Source organism: Narcine bancroftii, chromosome 4, assembly GCF_036971445.1.
Source record: "Narcine bancroftii isolate sNarBan1 chromosome 4, sNarBan1.hap1, whole genome shotgun sequence".
In the NCBI taxonomy this organism is placed as follows: domain Eukaryota; kingdom Metazoa; phylum Chordata; class Chondrichthyes; order Torpediniformes; family Narcinidae; genus Narcine; species Narcine bancroftii.
In genome coordinates, this window is record NC_091472.1 from 23,737,435 (window position 1) to 23,759,655 (window position 22,221).

At 42.7% G+C, this 22,221-nt stretch overlaps 1 protein-coding gene across 3 annotated transcripts in view; it reads right to left on the reverse strand.

Annotated features, from left to right (window-relative positions):
• The window catches only part of rasgrp3 (RAS guanyl releasing protein 3 (calcium and DAG-regulated)), a 146,313-nt gene that overhangs the window by 99,761 nt on the left and 24,331 nt on the right, over nucleotides 1–22,221 (reverse strand). Inside the window, exons 3-4 of one of the 3 annotated variants that reach the window (XM_069930943.1) lie at nucleotides 7,141–7,243; nucleotides 2,001–2,063 (exon numbers count right to left, since the gene is read on the reverse strand). In XM_069930943.1, coding sequence (XP_069787044.1) covers nucleotides 2,001–2,063; nucleotides 7,141–7,243 — 166 coding nt within the window. Of the gene's footprint in view, nucleotides 1–2,000; nucleotides 6,045–7,140; nucleotides 7,244–22,221 lie in introns of those variants that run through there. The other 2 variants (XM_069930941.1, XM_069930940.1) reach the window with 2 other exon arrangements.

Here is a 22,221-nt window from a genome sequence, read left to right on the forward strand (position 1 = left end):
TGAAAGGTTTGCAGAGAAAGTTTACCAGGAGAATCACAAGAATAAAGAACATCAAAGGGGGACACTTGAGAAATTGGGATTTCTCTACTTAACTGTAGCAGCTTAAAGAATGACCGAATATGTGGGTTTCAAAAAGAACAAGTAGGGAGAAATTACTTCCTGTCTCAATTGGGATGGCTTTAACCGAGTGTCACCAGTCATAAATAATTGGAAAAAGTGAAAGAAGGGAGAGAGGAAATGTCATCACGTAGAAGGGGTATTCAGATTTGGAAAACACCGCATGAGTTCACGTGAAACACAGAAATCTGCAGGCACTTCGATTGTAGTAAAAAAAATCAAAAATGCCGGAGAAATGCGGCAGGTCACACAGTGTCCATAGGATGCAAAGCTATTCAACCAATGTTTCGGCCTCCTGCATTTCTATGTTTTTACATGAATACATGGTGGAATGAGGTTCTCAAAAGCAAATGGACATGTATCTAAAGAGCCTATCACAAGGGTACTGAGAAGCAGCAGGATGGGTAGCTGATTCTATGAGATATCACACAGATACTATGTGAAGAGAGGTAGCCTGTTTCAGCTTTGTAAATTGTTGCATTTATATTTTATTTTGCTTTCTGATCACTATTTTCCGTTTTGTTTAGTTTGTTCATTTGCTGTTGATACTGCCGGCAAGATTTACACCTATCTGCAAGCATTCTTGATTGCATTCTATTGCACTAACTGCAACTTTGAATATTTATCCTTTTATATTGCCCTTTTTTCTCTCTAGGGGATTGCATTAATTAATTTATAATGATTTTGTTTGTGTCCTTTTTTTAATTTAAATTTAGACATTCGGCTCGGTAACAGGCCATTTGGGTCCACGAGCCCGTGCTGCCCAGTTACACCCAATTAACCTACAACTCTGGTACGTTTTTAAGTGGTGGGTGGAAACCGGACTGCCCAGAGGAAACCCACACAGATACAGGGGTAACGTACAAACTCTTTACAGACGGCACCAGATTCAAATCCTGGGTGCTGAACAGCATTTTTGCTGCTCTGCCACCCCTTTTTTACACACCTGCGTAGCTGCAACAAGCAAGACTCCCTTTGCAGCTGCACATTGTACTTATGAACATGACAACAAAAAAAATTATCATCATCATGAGAAATTTCCAAACAGTTCAGCGCAACTGGCCCATTGGAAATTAATAAGCCATTCATTTAGCATCCATTCTACCATTGAGCTGTGTAAGTAATACAGCAACCTCCTTCTGAATGGGTACATGTCAGGACAGGATTCAACCTACCCATGAAGCTAACCAGTGTCGGTTTGTCCGGCAGCAGCTATTCCTTCAGAATGAACATGAACCCTGTTGCAAGCACAAAGATTTCCCAGAATCCCAGAATGCCGAGACATCCATACTCTGCCCACCTTACTCTTCCACCTGAAGCTGAGCATAATGCTATTGATCATGTGCGAAGCATTGAGTTGATGCAAGGCACTTGGTCAATGGTTCTTTGGAGTGAAGCAAGAAAGTCTGCAGACACTGTGATTGTAGTAAATTAAACAAAATTGCTGGAGAAACTCAGCAGGTCCTGCAGCGTCAATAGGAGGAAAGCCTCAAGCCCTAAACGTTGGTTTTACATCTTTGCTTTCTATGGAGCTTCAAATTTTTAATTTTAAAATGTAGACCTACAGCACGATGACAGGCCATTTTGGCACAAGAGCCCATGCCGACCAATTATACCCAATTAACCTACAACCCCAGTATGTTTTGAATGGTGGGAGGAAACCGAAGCCCCCAGAAGAAACACATGCAGACACAGGGAGAACGGACAGACTCTTTACAGACAGTGCAAGATTCAAACCCTGGGTCCGATCAATGACGCTGTTACAGCATTATGCTAATCTCTACGCCAACCATGCTGTCCAGCAATTTTCTCCAGCAACTTTGTGTATTTATTTCATTTTTTCTTTATTTTCATTCATTCACAACAATATCAACATCACTTACCTCATTAAGTGACAGATTTTGAGACGAAAATCATTGCAATCTTCGCCACATGCTTCACGATACGTTTGAAGGTCAAGGGAAATTCCTAAACACTAAACCACAGGAGAGGAGGGAAATGAACAGGCCATTCAGCCCATGAATCCCTGATAACATACAGTGAGATCACATTTGAATCTGTTTCGTTTTTCTCTTGGCCTGGTATCTATTAATAACTTTCTTTAACAAAGCTCTAATTAAATCTCATTAAAATAACAATTTGTGGAAGAGTTCTGACTTTGAAATTCTTTACCATGCTCAAGGCATTGATAAAAGTGAATGGTCGCATTTTTTTCCCAGCATGGGAAGGCAAAAGTTTTAAAAGGGACCCAAGGCTCAGGATTTACACATGGAGCGAGCTACCAGTGGAAGCTGTAGAGTCGGCTACAATTACAACATTTAAAAAACAATGACCTCACTCCGGATGGATGTGGAAGCCATAGAAAGGCTACAGAGGAGATTTACAAAGATGTTGACCAGATTATGAAGCATGCCTGATGAAAACAGATTGAGTGAACTCAGTCATTTCTCCTTGGAGTGGTGGAGAAGTGTTTAAAATGATGATAGTCAGAGGCTTTTTCCCAGGGCTGAAATGGTTGCCACAAGAAGACACGGGTTTAAAGGTGCTGGGGAGTAGGTACAGCGGGGATGTCGGGGTAAGATTTTTTTTAAATGCCAAGAGTAGTGGGTGCATGGAAAAGGCTACTAGCAATGGAGTAGATGCGGATACATTAGGTCCTTTAAGAGACTTTTGGCCTGTATTATGCTGTAAATTTTCTATGTTCTATTAGGCAGGAACATGAGTAATAAAGGATTAGAGGGATCTGTAGTGAATGCAGCGAAAATGAACTAGCTTGGGCTGAATAGTCTGTTTCCATACTGTCTAACTCCATGAGTCTATGCAGGTAGAAGTCTTTCTTAACCTCACCCCTGAAAAATCTGGTTGTTTATTACAGTGAAACACAGAGTCCTTGACTGCTTAACCAACAGAAACATTTCCTCCCTGTCTACATTATGGTGCAGCAGGTAGAGTCGCTGTCCAATAGCACCAGAGACCAGAGTTCAATCCTGACCTCAGGTGCTGTCTGTATGAAGTTTGCATGTTCTCCCGGTTTTCTCTGGGTGTTTCCAATTTCCCCTCTACATACCAAAAATGTGTGAATTGGTGGGTTAACTGTGGGGTGTGGTGTGGTGAAGGACAGAAGTTTAAATTATTAAATTTTAAATTTAGATTTACAGCACAGCAGAAGCCGATTCTGGCCATTTGAACACGTGCCACCCAATTACACCCAAATTGACCGAAAACCCGTGTGTTTTGGAGGATGGGAGCACCCGGAGGAAACCATGCAGGTCATAGGGAAAGCATACAAACTCCTGACAAACAACGGTGGATCCGAACCCAGCACTGTTAACGCTTAGTTAATGAGCATGTAGAGAATCAAAAAATTGGGAATAATATAAATGGGTGGTTGATGGTTGGCTGAAGTGTCCATTTCCATGCTGCACCTCTCTTTAATTCAGTAACTTGGGAGCAAAATTCATCTTAATTGTTGCAAATTCCAAGGTATATAATTTTAGTCAGGATAATCCCCAATAATCATTCAACTCGCCCCACAGTATAGTTTCCCAACCTCAGCAGATAATTAAATCTACCTCTTCAGATTTATTGAAGGCTTGAGGCAAAAATATATTTGCAGCCCTGTATTCCATAACGTCCAGAACTTGCTTGTAAGACTTCCAAAATAGGGTAAACAGTTTCTTCTGACTTTGCTGTACAATTTTATGAAGGGGGGGGATTGATGGAAATACACAGGGAGTAAAATTTAATCATAGTTTCTTGTATTTGTTTGATTTTGATAAGATTCTGAAAGTAGCACTTGCCCTTTACGGCGCATATATTCTGTCATAGGAAATAGGGTTGATTAATTCTGCCAATTTAATATTCTTCCTTTGATGCTTGCAATAAGATCTCTGCGACACCAGGGATATCAAGGTCCAATTGCAGAATATCAGTCACCCTAGGGCCAGTCAGATTTGTTCTCCATCCCATTCACACTCTGACTTCCCTGCCTTCAATCTGCAGTTCCAAAGAAGCTCAGTGTTAAGAGTCATCTCAGGGAACAAGGCACTTCGCAATTTTCCACTCAACGATGAATTCAACAATCTTAGGCAATCAGCTCCTCTCGCCTTCAGCAATCACCAGTTTGTTTATTTTTTTTCTCTCTTAACTTCTTGGATGTAGATTTATTTATTATTGTCACATGCATCGAGACATATTGAAGACTGATACGTGACACCCCAAGGCTAGAGAAGAGTCACCATAATCCGACACTATTTGGCAATCAATGTTCGAACATAGAAAAGAAATAGGAGCAGAGCAGGACATCGGGCCTGTACAGCCTGCTCTGCTATTCAATAAGGTCAGAGCCATGTACTCATCTCCACTTCCCCACCTGGTCCCTATAACTCTTAATTCCCCTCTTCTCCTTCAATCTATCTGTGTCTTTTATACGTTCAATAAGGCAGCCTCTTTTGCTTCCTTGCCAGAGAATTCCACAGATTCACTACTCTCTGGGAGAAGCAGTTCCTCCTCATCTCTATCTTAAATCTACACCCCCCCCACAAGAAAAAAAAGGAAGTCCCTTCTTGATTTATTCCTAACCATTCATTTACCAATAGCATAGACACTCTTTGGCTTTGCTTCGCGGACGAAGATTTATGGAGGGGGTAAAAGTCCACGTCAGCTGCAGGCTCGTTGGTGGCTGACAAGTCCGATGCGGGACAGGCAGACACGGTTGCAGCGGCTGCAGGGGAAAATTGGTGGGTTGGGGTTGGGTGTCCTTTCGCCACTACTTTTGGTCAACAAGAAAATCCTCGGATGCAAGGGCCGAGGGCAATGCACAAGCCTGCTGGAGAAACTCAGCAGGTCATGCAGCATCCATAGGAAGTAACCAATGTTTTGCGCCTGAGCCCTTCATCAGGAATATGGTAGATGGCTGAATGAAAAGAGTGTGGGGAAGGGGAAAAGGGAGGAACCCAAGCCAACAGGTAAGAGGCAATAGGTGGGTACAGGTAGAGGGTAGAAGAGAAAAAAAGCTGAGAAGCAATGGGGAGAGGGCAGAGGGCTAAGAAGGATAGCTCTCTAAGGGAAGGGGTTTGGAAGCTAGAGGAAAGGAGACAGGGGTAGGGAAAGAGAGAGACTGGGGGAGGGAGGGAATGGAAATTGGAAGTTGATATTGATGATTGCTAAGGCAGAATATAAGGTGTTGTTCCTCCAATTAGCAAGTGGCCTCATCTCTACTTTAGTTATTCACTCTGTTGTCAGCTGCATAATCAACAGCCTGTGGAAGCAAAGAGTTGCTGTAGGAACTCAGCAGGTCAGAGAGCAACCGGGAATGGAAAGGGTCAGTCAACATTTCAAGGTGTGAACCCTTTCTCGAGACGAATATAGAATAGGTGAAATTACATTTATAAAGGGGAAAGAAGCTGGAGGAAGGGTCCAGAGGGAAAGAGCTTTGGACAGAATGTGTGAGAGGTGGAGAGACTGGTACAGGGAGAAACCATTAGGAAGGGAGGGGGAGATGGGGAAAAAAAAGTTGGAGAGAGAAAGGTGCACACACAGGAATAAGAAAAGAACCAATGGAAACAGTGGAATCAGATGGGGGTAGGGGTTACCTATAATTAAAGTAACCAGTGATCATTCCATTAGGATTAAGACTGTCCAGGAACAATATGATGTGTGGTTCCCAAGCTTTTGTTGACCTTATGTTGAGATCTTTCACTTTGTTTTCTCTTTGTCTTCTTCGTTCTCAGCCTCAGATCAACCCCCTCCTCAACCATTCTATGCAACTTCACTCTCATTTCCAGCTCTGATGATAGGAGTTCATTCTGAAATGTTCCTCTTACCACTAATGCTGACTGACCTACTCAGTATTCCCAATTTATATCATTTGAAGTACAGGCCCTTCAAATTTTGCTTTAATCCCAATTTAATTCTCTCTATGGAACATAGAACATTACAGCCCACCCCAGGCCCTTCATCCCTACCTCACATCTATAACCCTCTGTTTTTCTTGTATCCATGTTGCCTGTCTAAGAGTCTATTGTTCCAGCCTCCACCACTAACCTTGGCAATACATTACAAGTACCCACTCCACTCTGTGCAAAAAAACTTACCCCTGACACCTCCCCTAAATTTTCCTCTCCTCTCCTTGTAAAAATGTTCTCTGATATTTGCAACTCTCACTCTGTGGAAAGAAAAAGGTACTTTTTGCTGTTTGATTACCCTACAAAACTTTGGAAATTCCATATCTAGAATGAGCTGCCAGAGGAAACTATAGAAGCACTCACAATTACAATGTTCAAAAGATATTTAGATAGATATATGGAGAGGAAGGGTTTGGAAGTTAATGGTGCAAATGCAGGCATACAGAATTACAAAAGAGCTAGCATAGCCAAATTGGGCCAAAGGGCCTATTCCGTGCTGTATTGCTCAGTGCAACTTTACATCTCTCTATTTCTTATTCGCTCACCTGAAATATATACAAGAGCATTGGCCACTGGTTGTACTCAGCACCTCACAATCAATTCCACTCTCCAGAGGTGAGTTTAGTGTCTGGCTCTGGAAGCCAAAGATAATTTATTTTCCCCCAGCACTGATATCCTTGGCATCGATCCAAATCTAATCTGCATTCACAAACAGCTCTGATTTCCTAGGCCTAACCTGTTGCAAGTACATCTTCAGAGATCATCTTCAAATTTAAATTTAGACATACAGCATGGTAACGGGTCCTTTCAGTCCATGAGCCTGTGCCGCCCAAATTCCTCCATCCCCCGTACATTTTGAAAGGTGGGAGGAAACCGAAGCACCCAGACACAATGAGAATGTGCAAACTCCTTACAGACAGCACCGGATTGGAATCCAGGTTACTGGCGCTGTAATAGCGTTGCACTAATAGGCTATGCTGAACATGCGGCCCTATAGTATAGATAACAAGACAGAAGTAAGATCTGATTGGATGGAACTAAACTCGTGACACATGGATTGGCTTTCCAACATGATCAGAACCAAAAGAGCAGCTGAAATAAAAGTGAGGAAGGATATATCAGTAGAAGCTTCCCTGCCAATTCAGTGGATGGAAGGTACCACCGGTGCATGAGGAGGACCATCCTTGGCACTTGGCTGTTACTCATCTCTCCTTCATCATCTGAAAAGTAAGCAGATTGAATATTAGAACATGGACATATAATGTTCACATCGTGAAACATACTACCTTTGGAGTATATTACTCATTACTCGAATGCAGGCCCTGCTAGCAAGGCAAGCATTTCCTCCCCATTTCACTTTACTTGCCATGGGAAAGGGGAGAGGGGGGATACAGTTGAACCACTCCGTGTTCCTCAATGCTGTCCAGGCTCTGTATGAGAACAGTTCATTGAGTCACACAGCGTGTAAACAGGCCCTTCAACCCAATGAATCTGTGCAAACCGTCAGCTGCCCACTAATCCTACATTAGACCACAATTTTTTTTTCCTGCTTTCTCAGACACTATTACTAGTTTATGTGGTCTGATTGTGTGCCTGCGCATTTGGCACTTAGGACCAGAGAATGCTGTTTTGTCAGGTGGTAATTCTTGAGAAGACCGAAGTGGGCAAGGCTACCAGCCACCATTATGTCAACTTTCTACAGGAGCTCAATTGAGAGCGTCCTGGCCGGCTGCATCACAGGGTGGTACCTTTGCTGCAGAGAACAGGACCATAAGAGTGGCAGAGAGGATCACTGGGGTCTCCCTCCTCCACCCATCTACATGATCTACCAGGATCAATGTCTGAAGAGGGGACACAAAATCACTGAGGACCCCTTCCACCCAACACACAGCATATTTCAGCTGCTCCCATTAGGAAAGAGATACAGGAGTATCAAAGCCAGTACCAGCAGGCTTCTTCCCAAGGAGTGTGAGAAGACTGAACAGCCATATGAACTGCTCACACTAACCATCCGAGACTCTCACATTCATGGAGCAATATTTATTTATTTATGTGTATATGAATACTTGTCCTGCATATGTATTGTTTGTCTGTGTTTATGTTATGTCTGCTTGTGAGTCTGCGTGTTGTGTCTGGGTATTCTGTCTGGTTGTGGTATGTCTAGTCATGTTATGTCTGGTTGTGTGTGTGCGCGTTATGTCTGGTTATGTGTCTGCATGGTATGTCTGGTTGTGTTATGTCTGGTTGTGTGTCTGTGTGTTTTGTATGGTTGTGTTATGTCTGGTTGTGTGTCTGCGTGGTATGTCTGGTTGTGTTATGTCTCGTTGTGTGTCTGCCACTTATGTCTGGTCGTGTTATGTCTGGTTATGTGTCTGCGTGTTATGTCTGGTTATGTTATGTCTGGTTATGTGTCTGCGTGCTATGTCTGGTTATGTTATGTCTGGTTATGTTATGTCTGGTTGTGTTATGTCTGGTTGTGTAATGTCTGGTTGTGTAATGTCTGGCTATGTTATGTCTGGTTGTGTGTCTGCATGTTATGTCTGGTTATGTGTCTGCATGTTTTGCATCAAGGACCAGAGAATGTTATTTCATCAGGTTGTACTTGTGCAAAAATCAGATGACAATAACCTTGACTTGACTAGATAGTAGCACTCACCCACACCATAAGCGCAAGTTACTATTGCCAAATAACCTGTCAACTTGCACATCATTGGGATGTAGGTTGTCATTTCTGGGACATGTCAGGGAAACCAAAGAATCTGGAGGAGACCAGCACAGCACAGGGAGAACATGCAAACTTCACACAGACAGGACTCAAGGTCAGGATTTAACCTGAGTCTCTGGAATAATGAGGTGCATCACTATTAGATATATCGCTGTGCCACCTTTTGGGTCTGACCAAAGTAATGTTGCCAAGTAATGTTCGTGAGCAAGATGGGTTTTAAATTAATCTAATATCCAATTTAATTTTAGTAATAATATACCCAATGCACAAAAACAGCTATTGATTGGGGGTGGGTGGATGGGGAGGGTGGTTGTGGGGTAGCTCTGCATTAATGGAGCTACCTGGCTCCACTGATTAATTCTCCCTGTCCACCTATTCCGCAACAACAGAAACTTCCCAGTAGCCAATTCTGAGTCACACTCCCAGATCCATATGTCTGTCCATGGGCTTGTGTGCTATCTCATCCAGACCACCCACAGATTGGAAGAACAACACCTTACTATCCATCTTGGCACTTTCCAGCCAGATAGCATCAATAATGACAAAAGGCTGATGTTATAAAACTTTCAGGCTTTTATTAACTAAAGACTGGAACATCCATCAACCATCAACCTCATTGACCGATCGAAGCAAAGAGAAAGGGGCGTATGCAAGGAGCTATGGGTAGGATCAGTCTCGGGAGGCGTGTCCAGCCGGCAGCAGTCAATCATGGCATGACAGCGGTTTACCACATGGCATTAATGTTTGACTTTTCTGCTTTCTCCTAACCTGCTCACCTTTTCTTCCCCTCCCCGTTCCAGTTCTCCCCTCCCTTCCCCCTCCACCCACCCAGCCATTCCTCCTCCCCCTCATTGCTGCCGTCGCCTCCTTCCTCTCTCCACCTATCATCTCTGGCCTTTGCCACCCCCTCCCCAAATACCTTCTTGTTTGGATGCCTGCCAGTATTCTCTCCTACCTTGATGACGGGCTCAAGCCCGAAACATCGGTTCTGTATCTTGACCTTTGCTACATAAAGGACAATGTTTGACCTTGTCTCCCACACTGCCTGTCTCCCGTCTGGCGAGCCTTGCTGTACTAATATTGGCTGTGCATTATCTCTTCTGTTAAGGACACTCCCCTTGGATATAACTGTATATGCACCTATTGTCTTTCATTATTGTACCCTGAGTTTCTGCTAATAAAAGCCATGATTATTGTTTGACCACATTGTCTTTGTCTACTTCATCAACTGGCACTTCATACCTGCTGAGCTTCTCCGGCATTTTATGATTTTATTCCACCTGTGGCCTCTTGGCTTTTGGACTGTACTCCTCCCACTGCCTCTTCGTCCCTCCTTCCCCCATCTTTTTATTTAGGCGTCTACCTGATTTATGCTCACTCTTCGACAAAGGGCTCAAACAAGAAGCATCGGTTACATATCTTTGCCTCCTATGGATGCTATAGGTCCTGCTGAGTTTCTCCAGCATGGTTAGCATAGCAATCAGCGCAATGCTATTACAGCGCACGTGACCCAGGTTCGAATCTGGCGCTGTCTGTCAAGAGTTTCTACTTTCACCCCATGACTGTATGGGGTTCCTCCCTTCAAATCATACAGGAGGTGTAGGTTAACTGGACTACTTGGGTGGCACAGGCTCATGGGCTGGATGGGCCTGTTACTGTGTTGTACTTCTAAACTTAAATATAATTGACCACAAAAGCAGCCATTTTCATTTCTAAATCCACTTTACAGTCACAGGAGCCAAAGCCACATGAATGTAGAAAAAAACAGGAAAAGACCACTGAAAACCTCACACTGCCTCTTTTATTCACCTCAGTGCAAATTTCCCTACCCTATCCCTATATCTCCTGATTCCATTAATGTTCAACAATCTGTCTTGTCCATGGCACATCATCTGACAAGTGGAAGTCTTTTAAAAGAAAGTTAGCAAATGTTCAAGGAGGGCATGCTCCAGAGAAGGTGAAAGTAAAAGAATGTTGAATGACTGTAATGGGAGGGTCACATGACCTCTCCAACAGGAAAGAAATCAGAAGTGACCTCACCTGCCAATTAAGGGTTAAAAATTTGCCCACTTGTGAGGCTATTGTGTGATTGACCTTTGCAGTTAACGTGGGATTGGTCTTCCAAGAGCCAATTAATGCTTAGATCTGCCCACAGGTGTGGCTGTCACATGACTGGTCCTCGCAGGTCACATAGACGGGTTCTGCATTGAAAAAGGCTAGTACATGGAGTCTCTTGCTATCTCTCTCTTTGCTGCTCCATCCAGTCTGCAAGCCACGGGCAGCTCCAGAGGGCCAAATGTGAAGGGCTTGTCCCGGATCCTGCCCCATGGGAACATTGGAGACCAGGTTCAAGTGTATGTATTCATTAGTTGCAGCCATTGCTGAGCTCCAGGTTGAGGGCCATGGGCAGCTCCAGAGGGTTGGGTGCATTGGCCCCGAACTGGATCCCAAGCAGCAGTGACATTGGACACCAAGTTCCTGCATATGTACTCATTTAGTTAGGCAGTTTACTGTGCCTGTGGGTGGTAGGCACCATATGTTTACAAAAATCCAAGCTTAATTCTCATTGAATCCATCGAACCTATTCTGAACACAATAATGACCTAGGTTATCAAAGATTTGATCACAAAAATCATCCTTGATCAGTAAAATGTAAGATTGAGAAGAATCCCGAGCATATTAGAAACAAGTGGGTAGCTAAATAAAAATATATGCACGTTCCCTTGGTAATTCCTCTACCACTGTTGTGAGGTGCACTGGCTGGCAGTGACCTAGATTATAAGACAAATATAGCTATTGAGCCCATTGTATCTTGAGCATTTTCCCACTTAGCCCCATTGCCCAGATTCCTCATAAGCCTTGATGCCCTGGCCAATCAAAATCTTATCAATCTCTGCCTTAAATACATCATCTGTGGCAACAAATTCCTGTGTTATTAAGTGGGTATAATAAAATCTACATTGCCCAGTAGGCAATGCACATGGTTGACGCGGGAACAAAATGGAGACTATGACAGAAGTCAAGTGTGCTGTTGGTTCAAGCAGCTCCAAAAATAAAGTTGTTTAAGCATTAAACCATGCAAGATTGTTTTTATTCAAGGAACCAACATAGCATGTGTCAAAAGTGTGTGTGTGAGTAAGTAAGAAAAGGCAATAGTTCCCGTCATGGATAAGTTAAGTCCTCCCACACCAATGCAGTTTGCCAGAAATCTAACCCATAATTGGAAATGCTTCAACAGTGATTTGTTTAGAGGCTGGAGGAGCAAGAGAGACCGATGAAAAACAGAAAGCGTCCATATTTCTACATGTGATGGGTGAAGATACCTTGGACATCTATAACAGTTTTCAAATTGATGAGACAGCTTTTATGTTGGACACTCTGACACAAAATTTGAGGAGTATTTTGTTCCAAGCAAAAATGTCACATTTGAGAGATTCAAGTTTTTCTCCCGTGTCCAGGCACAAGGTATGAGCTTTAACCAATACTTAGCCGAGTTTCACAAACTGAAAATTTGGAAATTTTAAAAACTCACTCATTAGAGACAGAATAGTTTGCAGATTCCCAGATAAATGGGCTTAGAGAAAGACTGTTGCATGAAAAAGATTTGACTCTGGAAAAGAACGTGAATATGTGTAGGGCAGCAGAGACCACACGAGCACAAGCTAAGGAGCTGCACAGGATAGACACCACAGTGCATGCAGTGAAAACAGAGAAGCAGAGCACCAGAAGTTTCCCAAAGCTACAGCAAAACAAAGAGGTAGACTCAAACAGCAAATGCAGCAGGTGTAGAGGTGGACATATTCCAAATATATGTCCTGGCTATGGAAAGTCCTGCAATAAATGTGGGAAGAAAAATCATTTTGAAAAGTGCTGCAAAGCAGGGGCTACCAAGAGAAAGATGCACCCAGGGGATGAGGAAATGGAGGAATTCTTCGAGGATTCACTACAGACTGCTGCTGCTGCTGGTAAAATGGAACGGATTGTTCCAGTGACTGTGAATGAGTCAGTAATTCCATTTAAGCTCGACACCGCATCACAGTGATCTGTTATCTATAGATGATTACAAGACCTTCACCATAAAGAGCAAAATTTATCCAGTGATATTAAAGTGACAGGCTACACTGGAAAGAATGTTCCAGTAAAAGGGGGCTGCATGGTGATCTTCAAACACAAAGGGAGGCATCTAAAGTCACAGTTACTGGTTGTAGAAAGGAGAGTACAGTCAATATTAGGACTGAGTGCATGTGAAGAGCTCAACCTGGTGAAAAGAGTTTTCATAGTGGCTTCACAGACCAAAGATGAGCACACTTGGAAGAGTACGCTAATGTCTTTGAGGGGCTTGGATGTTTACCTGGTGTACACAAGATCCATGTAAATGAGGCAGTGGCTCCTGTTGTCAATGCATTCAGGAAAGTTCCGTTTCCACTTAGAGACAAACTTAAACAAGAACTCGCAGTCATGAAAAGTCACCCAGAAAATTTAAGAACCTACAGATTGGGTCAGCTCACTGGTCATTGTACAAAAGAAGAATGGAGCATTGACTATATATCTGGACCTAAGAGATCTCAATAAAGCCATGAAGAGAGAGCATTTTAAATTGCTGACATGGGAGGTTTGCAAGTGGAAAGTGTTTAGCAATCTCAATGCATCTTCGGGGTTTTGGCAGATGAAACCTGATGAGGCAAGTTCAAGACTATGCACTTTCAATACTCCACACTGCTTTCTTCGGTGACCATATGGGATCTTGTCTGCACCAGAAGTCTATCATAAAACCATCCACATGATCTTTGAAAGTATACATGGACTTGAGACCATGATTAATGACATCATTGTATGGAGGTCCATCAAGGTTGAACATGATACGTGACTAAGGCTTGAATGTTAAATTGAAATTAAATAAAGAGAAATGTGAGTTTGGCATAAAGACACTGACCTTCACACGAGATGTTATATCTGAACAGCCATTGAGCATTTTCTGAGACCCCAAAACAAAGAGGAGGTGAGACATTTCTTGGGGATGGTGACTTATCTGGCTAAGTTCATCCTTCGTCTGTTGACTGTGTCAGCACCACTTAGGTCACTGTTTGAGCAGAAAAATGAATGGATATGGTCGCATGAGCAAGAAGAATGTTTCCAGGCTATCAAAAGTCCTAACAGAAGAGCCAGTACTAAAATTTTATAATCCAGGATTTCGGCTGATGCATCTTGACATGGCCTTGGAGCAGTACTACTGCAACAGCATGAAGTCACATGGCAACCATGGCCTATGTATTAAGGGCTCTAACAAATGCAGAAGCCAACTATATACAGATAGAGAAAGAGCTTTTTCCCAGCACTTATGCATGTGAAAGGTTCCATCAATACATTAAAACCATTGGTCTCAATTATGTCCAACCCACTGAATGACTGTCCCATGAGAGTACAGTGCACGTTGATAAGGCTGCAGAAATAAGATGTGAAAATTATCAACATGCCAGGAAAATACATGTTTGCAGCTGATGCACTGTCTCGAGCAGTTGTCAAGAAAGAAAAGAGCGACCAAAAGGTTAATGCAGAGATACAGGCCTATGTTGACATGATTATCACCTCATTTCCAGGATCCCTGGATAGAATAGAGCAGATCAGGAAAGTAACAGAGACAGATGAAACAATGAAAGAGCTCATACATACAATGCCGAAAGGATGTCCAGGCAGCTAAGAGTGACTGTCCAATGGGTATTTGGGATTACTGGGCATGCAGAGATGAACTGTCAGTTGTGAAAGATCTAGTCTTCAAAGGGAACAGATCGTGACTCTAGTGTTGATACGCAATGAAATGCCTCAGAAGATACATGAAGGACATCTTGATGAGGAAAAATGGAAACATAGATCTTGAGAGGTGATGTACTGGCCAAGAATGAACCAAGACATAAGCCAGATCACTGCTTCATGTGAAATATGCCTTACCTATAGACCAAAGCAGCAAGCTGAGCTGCTTACACCACCCCCTGTACCAGACAGGCCGTACTTCAAAGTTGGAGTAGATTTGTTTGACTGTAATAAATGGTGCGGCCTAATTTGGAGTTCTGTGTGCAGTTCTGGTCGCCTAATTATAGGAAGGATATAAATAGAGTGGAGAGAGTGCAGAGAAGGTTTACCAGAATGTTGCCTGGGTTTAAGCATCTGGAGTATGGGGAGAGATTGGACAGATTGGGTCTTTATTCTTTGGAGCGTAGAAGGTTGAGAGGGGATTTGATAGAAGTATTTAAGATTATGAAAGGGATAGACAGAATGGATGTGGATAGACTATTTCCGTTAAGAGGAGGAAAGTTTAAAACAAGAGGACATGAGTTAAAATTAAGGGGCAGAGGTTTAGAGGTAACATGAGGGGGAACTTCTTTACTCAGAGAGTGGTAGCTGTGTGGAATGATCTTCCGGGAGAAATAGTGGCGGCGGAGTCAATTGTATTATTTAAGAAAAGGTTGGACAGGTATATGGATGAGAGGAAGATGGAGGGTTATGGGCATTGTGCAGGGAGGTGGGATTAGAAAGGGGTGTTTGGTTTGGTGCGGACTAGAAGGGCCTAATGGCCTGTTTCCGTGCTGTAATTGTTATGTTATGTTATGTTATGTTATGTAATGGGAAGAGTAACAGACAAGTTTTCCAATTACCCAGAGGTAGCAACACAGCAGTCAACATCCCACAAAATGGTTATCACTTTCATGTAAAATGTGTTTGCGAGACATGTAGTTCCTTCTGATGTGATATCAGACAATGGTGCATAATTTTTGAGCAGTGAATTTGAGTCCTTTGCCAATACTTGTGGGGTTTTTGACATATAACATCAAGCCCACATCACCCAAAGTCTAATGGCCTCGCAGAGAATTCTGTCAAGTTGGTGAGGACCGGCATGGAGAAAGTGCATGATGGATGAGAGGATTTCCACAGAAGTCTATTCACAGAAGTGTGCCACTACAGAATGGCCTTTCACCTGCTCAATTGCTGATGGGTCGACACATATGACCCATACGTACTAAAGGAGCACACAAGGTCAAACAGGCTAAAGTGGAAGAGAAGATAAAACAGAAAAAGTATCGTGGTAAGACTGCGAAAAGCCGACCAGTCCTGAAGCCTGGAGTTCAAATGCAAATCCGAGATCATAATTCTGGCATGTGGACCCTGCAGGGATATGTGCAAGAGGAAATAAATCCACGTTCCTACCAGATCCAAAGGGAAGGACATCTCTGAAAAGGAACTTCATGGATCTACGACCACAAGCTCCTACCCATGGTCGTGACATGTCACCTGTCAGCACGCAAAAGGGGCCAACACACAGAGAAAAGGAACATGTTGCTCAGAGTTCACAGAAAGACACAAATACTAGCACAGCAAATGTAAGCAATACGCTGGTGGAAACACATAACAGACCAGAAAGGACTGTTAAACCACCTCAGAGACTGATTGAAAGAGTGGAAAGAGACTGGCCGTGGAATGTAGATTCCCTTGTTATGTAGACATCGTATTGTGTTTGTGCTTTTTTTAAAAAGGGGAAAGATGTGTTATTAAGCGTGTATAGTAAAGAACTACATTTCCCAGTAGGCAATGCGCATAGTTGGCACAGGAACAAAATGGAGACTATGACAGAAGTCAAATGTGTTGTCGGTTCAAGCAGCTCCAAAAATAAAGTTTGTTTAAGCGTTAAAACCATACAAGATTCTTCTTCAAGAAACAAACATAACAGGGTTCAAGCAGCTCAGAAAAAAAAAGTTTCATCGTTAAAACCCACGTAGGGTTCTTCTTCTTCTTCAAGGAACCAACATAACACCACCAATTGGCTCAACAAATTGCTCTGCATCTCTGTTCTAAGTGAATGCTCTTCAATCCTGAAATTGTGCCCCCTTGCCCTGGAATCTTCCACCATGGGAAACAAATGTTCTACATCAATTCTGCCATGTTTCTAGATTTGAAATGTTTCAATTTGATTCCCCTCATTCTCCTAAATTTTAATGAGTACAGGCCAAGAAGGGGGCGTGGCAAGATGGCGTAGAGTATAGACGTGTAATCTTGACCTCTCTGGCCGGACTTTTAAGTACCCGTTTTTTAACTCTTTGTTTTCAAGTTTAAACTCTTTAAATTTTAGTTTAAAGTATTGAGGAACTATTATGGCCATTAATGGTAAAATGATTAAACCTCAAGTGAGAAGAAGTTACATTTTCGAAGTGCTGAAGATTTGGGGCCTAAATGACTTGTTACAGCTTCAGGTTTAATTTCTTCAGTGTCTAAACCACAAAGACTGCCTGTGGGAGCTGAAAAAAAATGTCTACTACTCACCAGGTGAAGGATAGTGCTGGAATTACCCGTTCTCTGGAGGAAGGTGCATGTTCCCAAGAAGTGGATCCCGATTCTGGAAGCCTTTCGATTTTACTGGAGGGAGCACGCAGGAAGACGACTCCATTGTTTGAAATGCATCAGGAAGCATTTCAACCTGAAGATATCGCTTTCCTCCGTGATTTTGCGCAAAAACAACGAGCTGCGGGGTGAGACCAGCGGCGACCCCCTGAGGAAGTCAGGGTGCCGTCGCTGGGAGTCCAGACCCGCAGTAAAACCTCTAAAATACCTTTTGTTGATTTGCAGCAGGAGCTGCAGTTACCTGGTTCTGCCACTACGTCAGAGAAAGCAGGGCTGAGTTACAATGTATGCAGTTAAATGCTTTCATTCAACCTTTAATGAATGAGATGGCTCAAATGAATGCTAGTATAAGTTCAGAATTGAATACAGTTAAAGCACGTGTGGAAGCATCTTGTGAAGATTTTTAAAAATTTCAATCTGCTCTTTTGGAATGTAAACAGCAAGTGGTTTCTAACACAGAAAAGTATTGAAGGTTGAAAAATCAGTTATAGAATTGGGAGAATGTGAGAAGGAGTTAGAGAGGAAAATAGACTACTTGGAGAATCAAAGAAGAAGGAATAATGTGAAAATTGTTGGTTTGTCAGAAGGTATGGAAGGACAAGATCCTCTTCATTTTTTTTAAAGACTGGATCCCACAAGTATTAGGGCAAGAATTTTTTTCTGGAGGCTTGGTACTGGAAAGAGCTCATAGAGCTTTAAGAACACCTTCACCTGGTCAACCACCGAGACCTGTAATAATTCGATGTTTGAATTATTTGGACAGAGAAGCAATACTTCGACTGGCAGTGCAAAATGCGAGACAACGACAAACTCCGTTATTGAATCAGAATAGCAGTTTTTTTTAATCCTGATTTGAGTCAAGAGGTCATTCAACGTCAACGTCGATTTAATCCAGTTAAAGAAGTTTTGTGGCATAAAGGTTATAAGTCTACTTTTCGCTACCCGGCAGTGTTGAAGGTGTTTTATGGAGACCATCAATTTCGTTTTTTTTGAGAATGATTTTTGCCGATATAAGAGGACAAAGACGTAGTCCACCATTGTCTCCTAAAGAAATATCTGGTTGTTCTGGAAATGGAAGAAATGGCAGAAATGGGAGAAATGGGAATGGAAAGAGTCCAACTTCTTCTGAAATGGGATCTCCGAGTTTGGAATCTCTTGGATGAATAGAAGAATTTTCTCATTCTTATTTTACTTTTTATGTTATTATGATATTTTGATGTTATTCATTGTTTGGCTGGGGAGGGAGAGATTTGCTCTAAGTTGCTCTAAGTTCTTTACTAGTCATCAGCCACTGGTGGGTGACCCACACCCAATTTTTGTTTAGGGATTACTACCTTTTGGTAGTTTTTTTTGGGGGGGGGATTTTTTTTTTTAATTTTTTTATTTTCATTCAGCTTTTAATTTGTGATTTTTTTTCTCCTATTGGAGGGCCGATATATGTTGATTTGAGTTTTCATATAAAGATATTATTGGTATTTAGTACTAATAGGTAGATATGTCGAAGTTGAGGTTTGCTACTTTTAATGTTTGAGGTTTAAACAGTCTGATCAAACGTAAGCAAGGCTTGGCGTATATTAAGAAAATGAAAATTGATGTCGCTTTTTTACAAGAAACACATTTGAATGCCAAGGAAAGTATGAAATTAAAGAGGGACTGGGTTGGGCATGTATATTCTTCTTCATTTAATTCCAGGGCTAAAGGTGTAAAAAAAAAGAGTACAGGCCAAGAACTGTCAAATGCTCCCTCTATGATAATGCTTTCATTCCTTGAATTTTCCTTGTGAAACTTCTCTGAACCCTCTCTAACGTCAGCACATCCTTTCTTAAATGAGGAGCCCAAAATTGCTCACATTCCTCCAAGTGGGGTTCGCCAGTGCCTTATAAACCTTATCATGACATCCCTTCTTTTATATTTTACTCCTCATGAAAGGAATTCCTGCTGCTTTCCTGAAAATAAGGAACAACATGAGCTATCCTTCATTTAGGATAGGTGGAAGGGATAATCCAAGTAACTGCAGGCCTCATGGTCAGACTGAGAAAATTTTTGGAAGACCAGGGACAGTGCAGTTCACAAAAGTGCTGACGAAACTCAGCAGGACACACAGCATAGGAAAATCAATGTTTCAGACTTGAGCCCATCATCAGGAATCTGTAGGGGTCATTTATTGCATCCTCTACATCAGACGCAGACTGGGAGATTGTCATTTTTGTGCACCTTTGATCTGTCCACTGCAACAGCAAGGACATACTATTTCAATTCCACACACCATTACCACAATAGCATGTCGGTCTATGGACTCGTGTACTGCCCACTCTTGGCAAATTGGAAAAACAGCACCTTATATTCCATCTCTGGAGTTCGATATTAATGTGATCTGGTTGGAGACTGCCATTGACTTTTTCCCTTCCTTCTATTAGAGAGGTATCCTTCCTAGCCCTCTGCCCTCTTCCCCATCACTTCTCAACTTTTAGTTCCACCCTCCCACCTATATTCACCTAATACCCCTTACATGTTAGCCTGTGCTCCTCCCCCTTCCCCTTTATCCCTGCACTCTTCTCCTCCTCACCCCACCTTTTTAGTCAGGCTCCCACCCATTTTTCCAATGAGGGGCTGAAACATTGGCTACCCTTTTACATCCATGGATGCTGTGTGACCTGCTGAGTTTCTCCAGCACATTTGTGTATTGTACTGGAGCTTCAAGCAACAACTGCCTGTGGAATCTGGAGGAAGAGTTCAGGTTCAGCAGTCTGGAAAAGGCAGACTTACATGCTGAATAAATTAAATAAAGAAATTAGGTCCTTGATTGGGAACTAAAGGACTCTGTGCATGCTTAGCAAGGGATAAAATATTTCTACTTTAGCTGTGATTTTAATACCATTCAACTTTCCCACGGGTTTATTACTCCCTTTCTCTCAGATTAAGCCTGCAAGACCCTGGTCATTACTTACACAACCCATGACCCCAACCTTCCTCCACCCATCCCCGAGTTCTCAAAAGCTTGGGCTGACAGATCGTAAGCCATGGAGATATGAGACAGCACATGCTGCAATATGGAGCAAAAAATAAACAGGTCAAGCAGCATCTGTGGAAAGAAAGGAATTGGTCATGTGTTGAGTCAAGACTTTGCATTAGAACTGAGAGTGGAGAGAAAGGCAGCCGGTATATAGAAGTGAGAGGGGACGGGTGAGCCAGAGGCACGCAGGTGATAGAACCAAATGAAGGAAGCATAGTGAGAAGTAAGGTTGGAGGGGAGGTGAAAGGGAGAGGAGAAGTCAACCAAGAGATAAGAAAACCCAAGTGGGTAGGCATGTGGTGATGAAAGTGGATGGGAAGGTCAGACGTGCACGCACACACACACACAGACACACACACACACACAGACACACACACACACACACAGACACACACACACACACACACACACATACACACACACACACACACACACACACACACACACACACACACACACACACACACACACACACACACACACACACACACACACAGATCTTACTTGTCCATGAGAGTTAATCACAGAATGGAGATAATAGCCAAAAGCAGATTAACCTGCTTATATCAGGATCCACACTTCCTATTTCCTCACACTGGAAGTGCTTTCTTTTTAACAGCAGTCATTTAATGCTGTCAGTCAGCAATATAACGTCCTTGGAAATAACCTCATCAATGGCTGAGCCCATTTATGTACAAAACCATTTTCACGCATGATTATTCCTGTGGATGCCCTCATCTTGCGTATGCTTCCTTTATGATCGGATGTGAATGCCTTAACTGAAGGTTAAACACAGCACAGGTACTTACAGTAAATACATTGATCGACTCTCTGATGCTATCACTCCCTCGTTTACAAAAGATCAACACTAACCTGCATGGGTTAGAGTAGACTTTAGTACAGCTAGCGGATGACGAATAGATAACATCTACTGAAGTCAATTGTTGAAGGTTGTGAAATGATTGCAACAAATATTCCTAGAGCTTGGCTACACTTGCATGAAGAGGAAGGAACAAACAAGGTTCTGACTCCAATTCCACTTTTTGAGTGGAAAATATGTGTTGAAAGCTGAAGAGAGATTGTGCATTGAACAGCCTGCTGACTAGATGTTCACAAACTAGGCAGTATATGTGGAAAAGAAACAGAACGGAAAGAAAGCCACTTAAAGCATCCTCTGGAGTACAGCCGAGAGATTCATCCAAGGAGATCCACACTGATTCGGTTTCTGATGGCAGTGATAAGAGTATTATGCTTTGAGAGGCTGGTCGTAGCCAGAATTAACACGTACCTAAGCAAAGATCTGGACCTGCTGCAATTCACCTATTCACAATCGCTCCACAGCAGATGCAATATTGTTGGTTCTCCACTTAGCTCTGGAACATCTCGAAAACAGCAATTCATACATACGGCTGCTCTTTATCAACTGCAGCTTGGCCTTCAATACCATTATTCCCTCAGTGGTGGCTAAGAAGATACAAAATCTAGGCCTCTGTGCCCCATCTGTAACTAGATCCTCGACTTTCTCATTGGAAGATCGTAGTCCGCATGAATTGGAAACAAACATCTCCTCTTCACTGATTATCAATATAAGCGCACCCCAAGGATGCTCATTGCTCTACTCATTATGCATCTATGACTGTGTGGCCAAGCACAATTCCAGTACTATCTACAAGTCTGCCGATGATATCACGGTTTTCGGCAGAATCACAAACGGCAATGAGGAAGCGTACAAGAGGGAGATAGATAGTTCAGTGAATGATGTAACGACAGCAATCTTGTGCTCAATGTCAGCAAAACCAAGAAGATGATAGTGGACTTCAGGAGGACATCAGGGGAACACAACCCAGTTCTCATCGAGGGCTCAGTAGTGGAGAGGGTCAAGAACTTCAAATTCCTGGGTGTCAACATCTCCGAGGATCTGACCTGGAGATGAAATCATGTTGATTAAATCACAAAGAAGGCCCGGCAGCGGGTATGCTTTGTGAGGTGTCGGAGGAGATTCGGTACGTCACCGAAGACTCTCGTAAATGTCTGCAGATTTACTGTGGAGAACATTCTGGCTGGTTGCATCA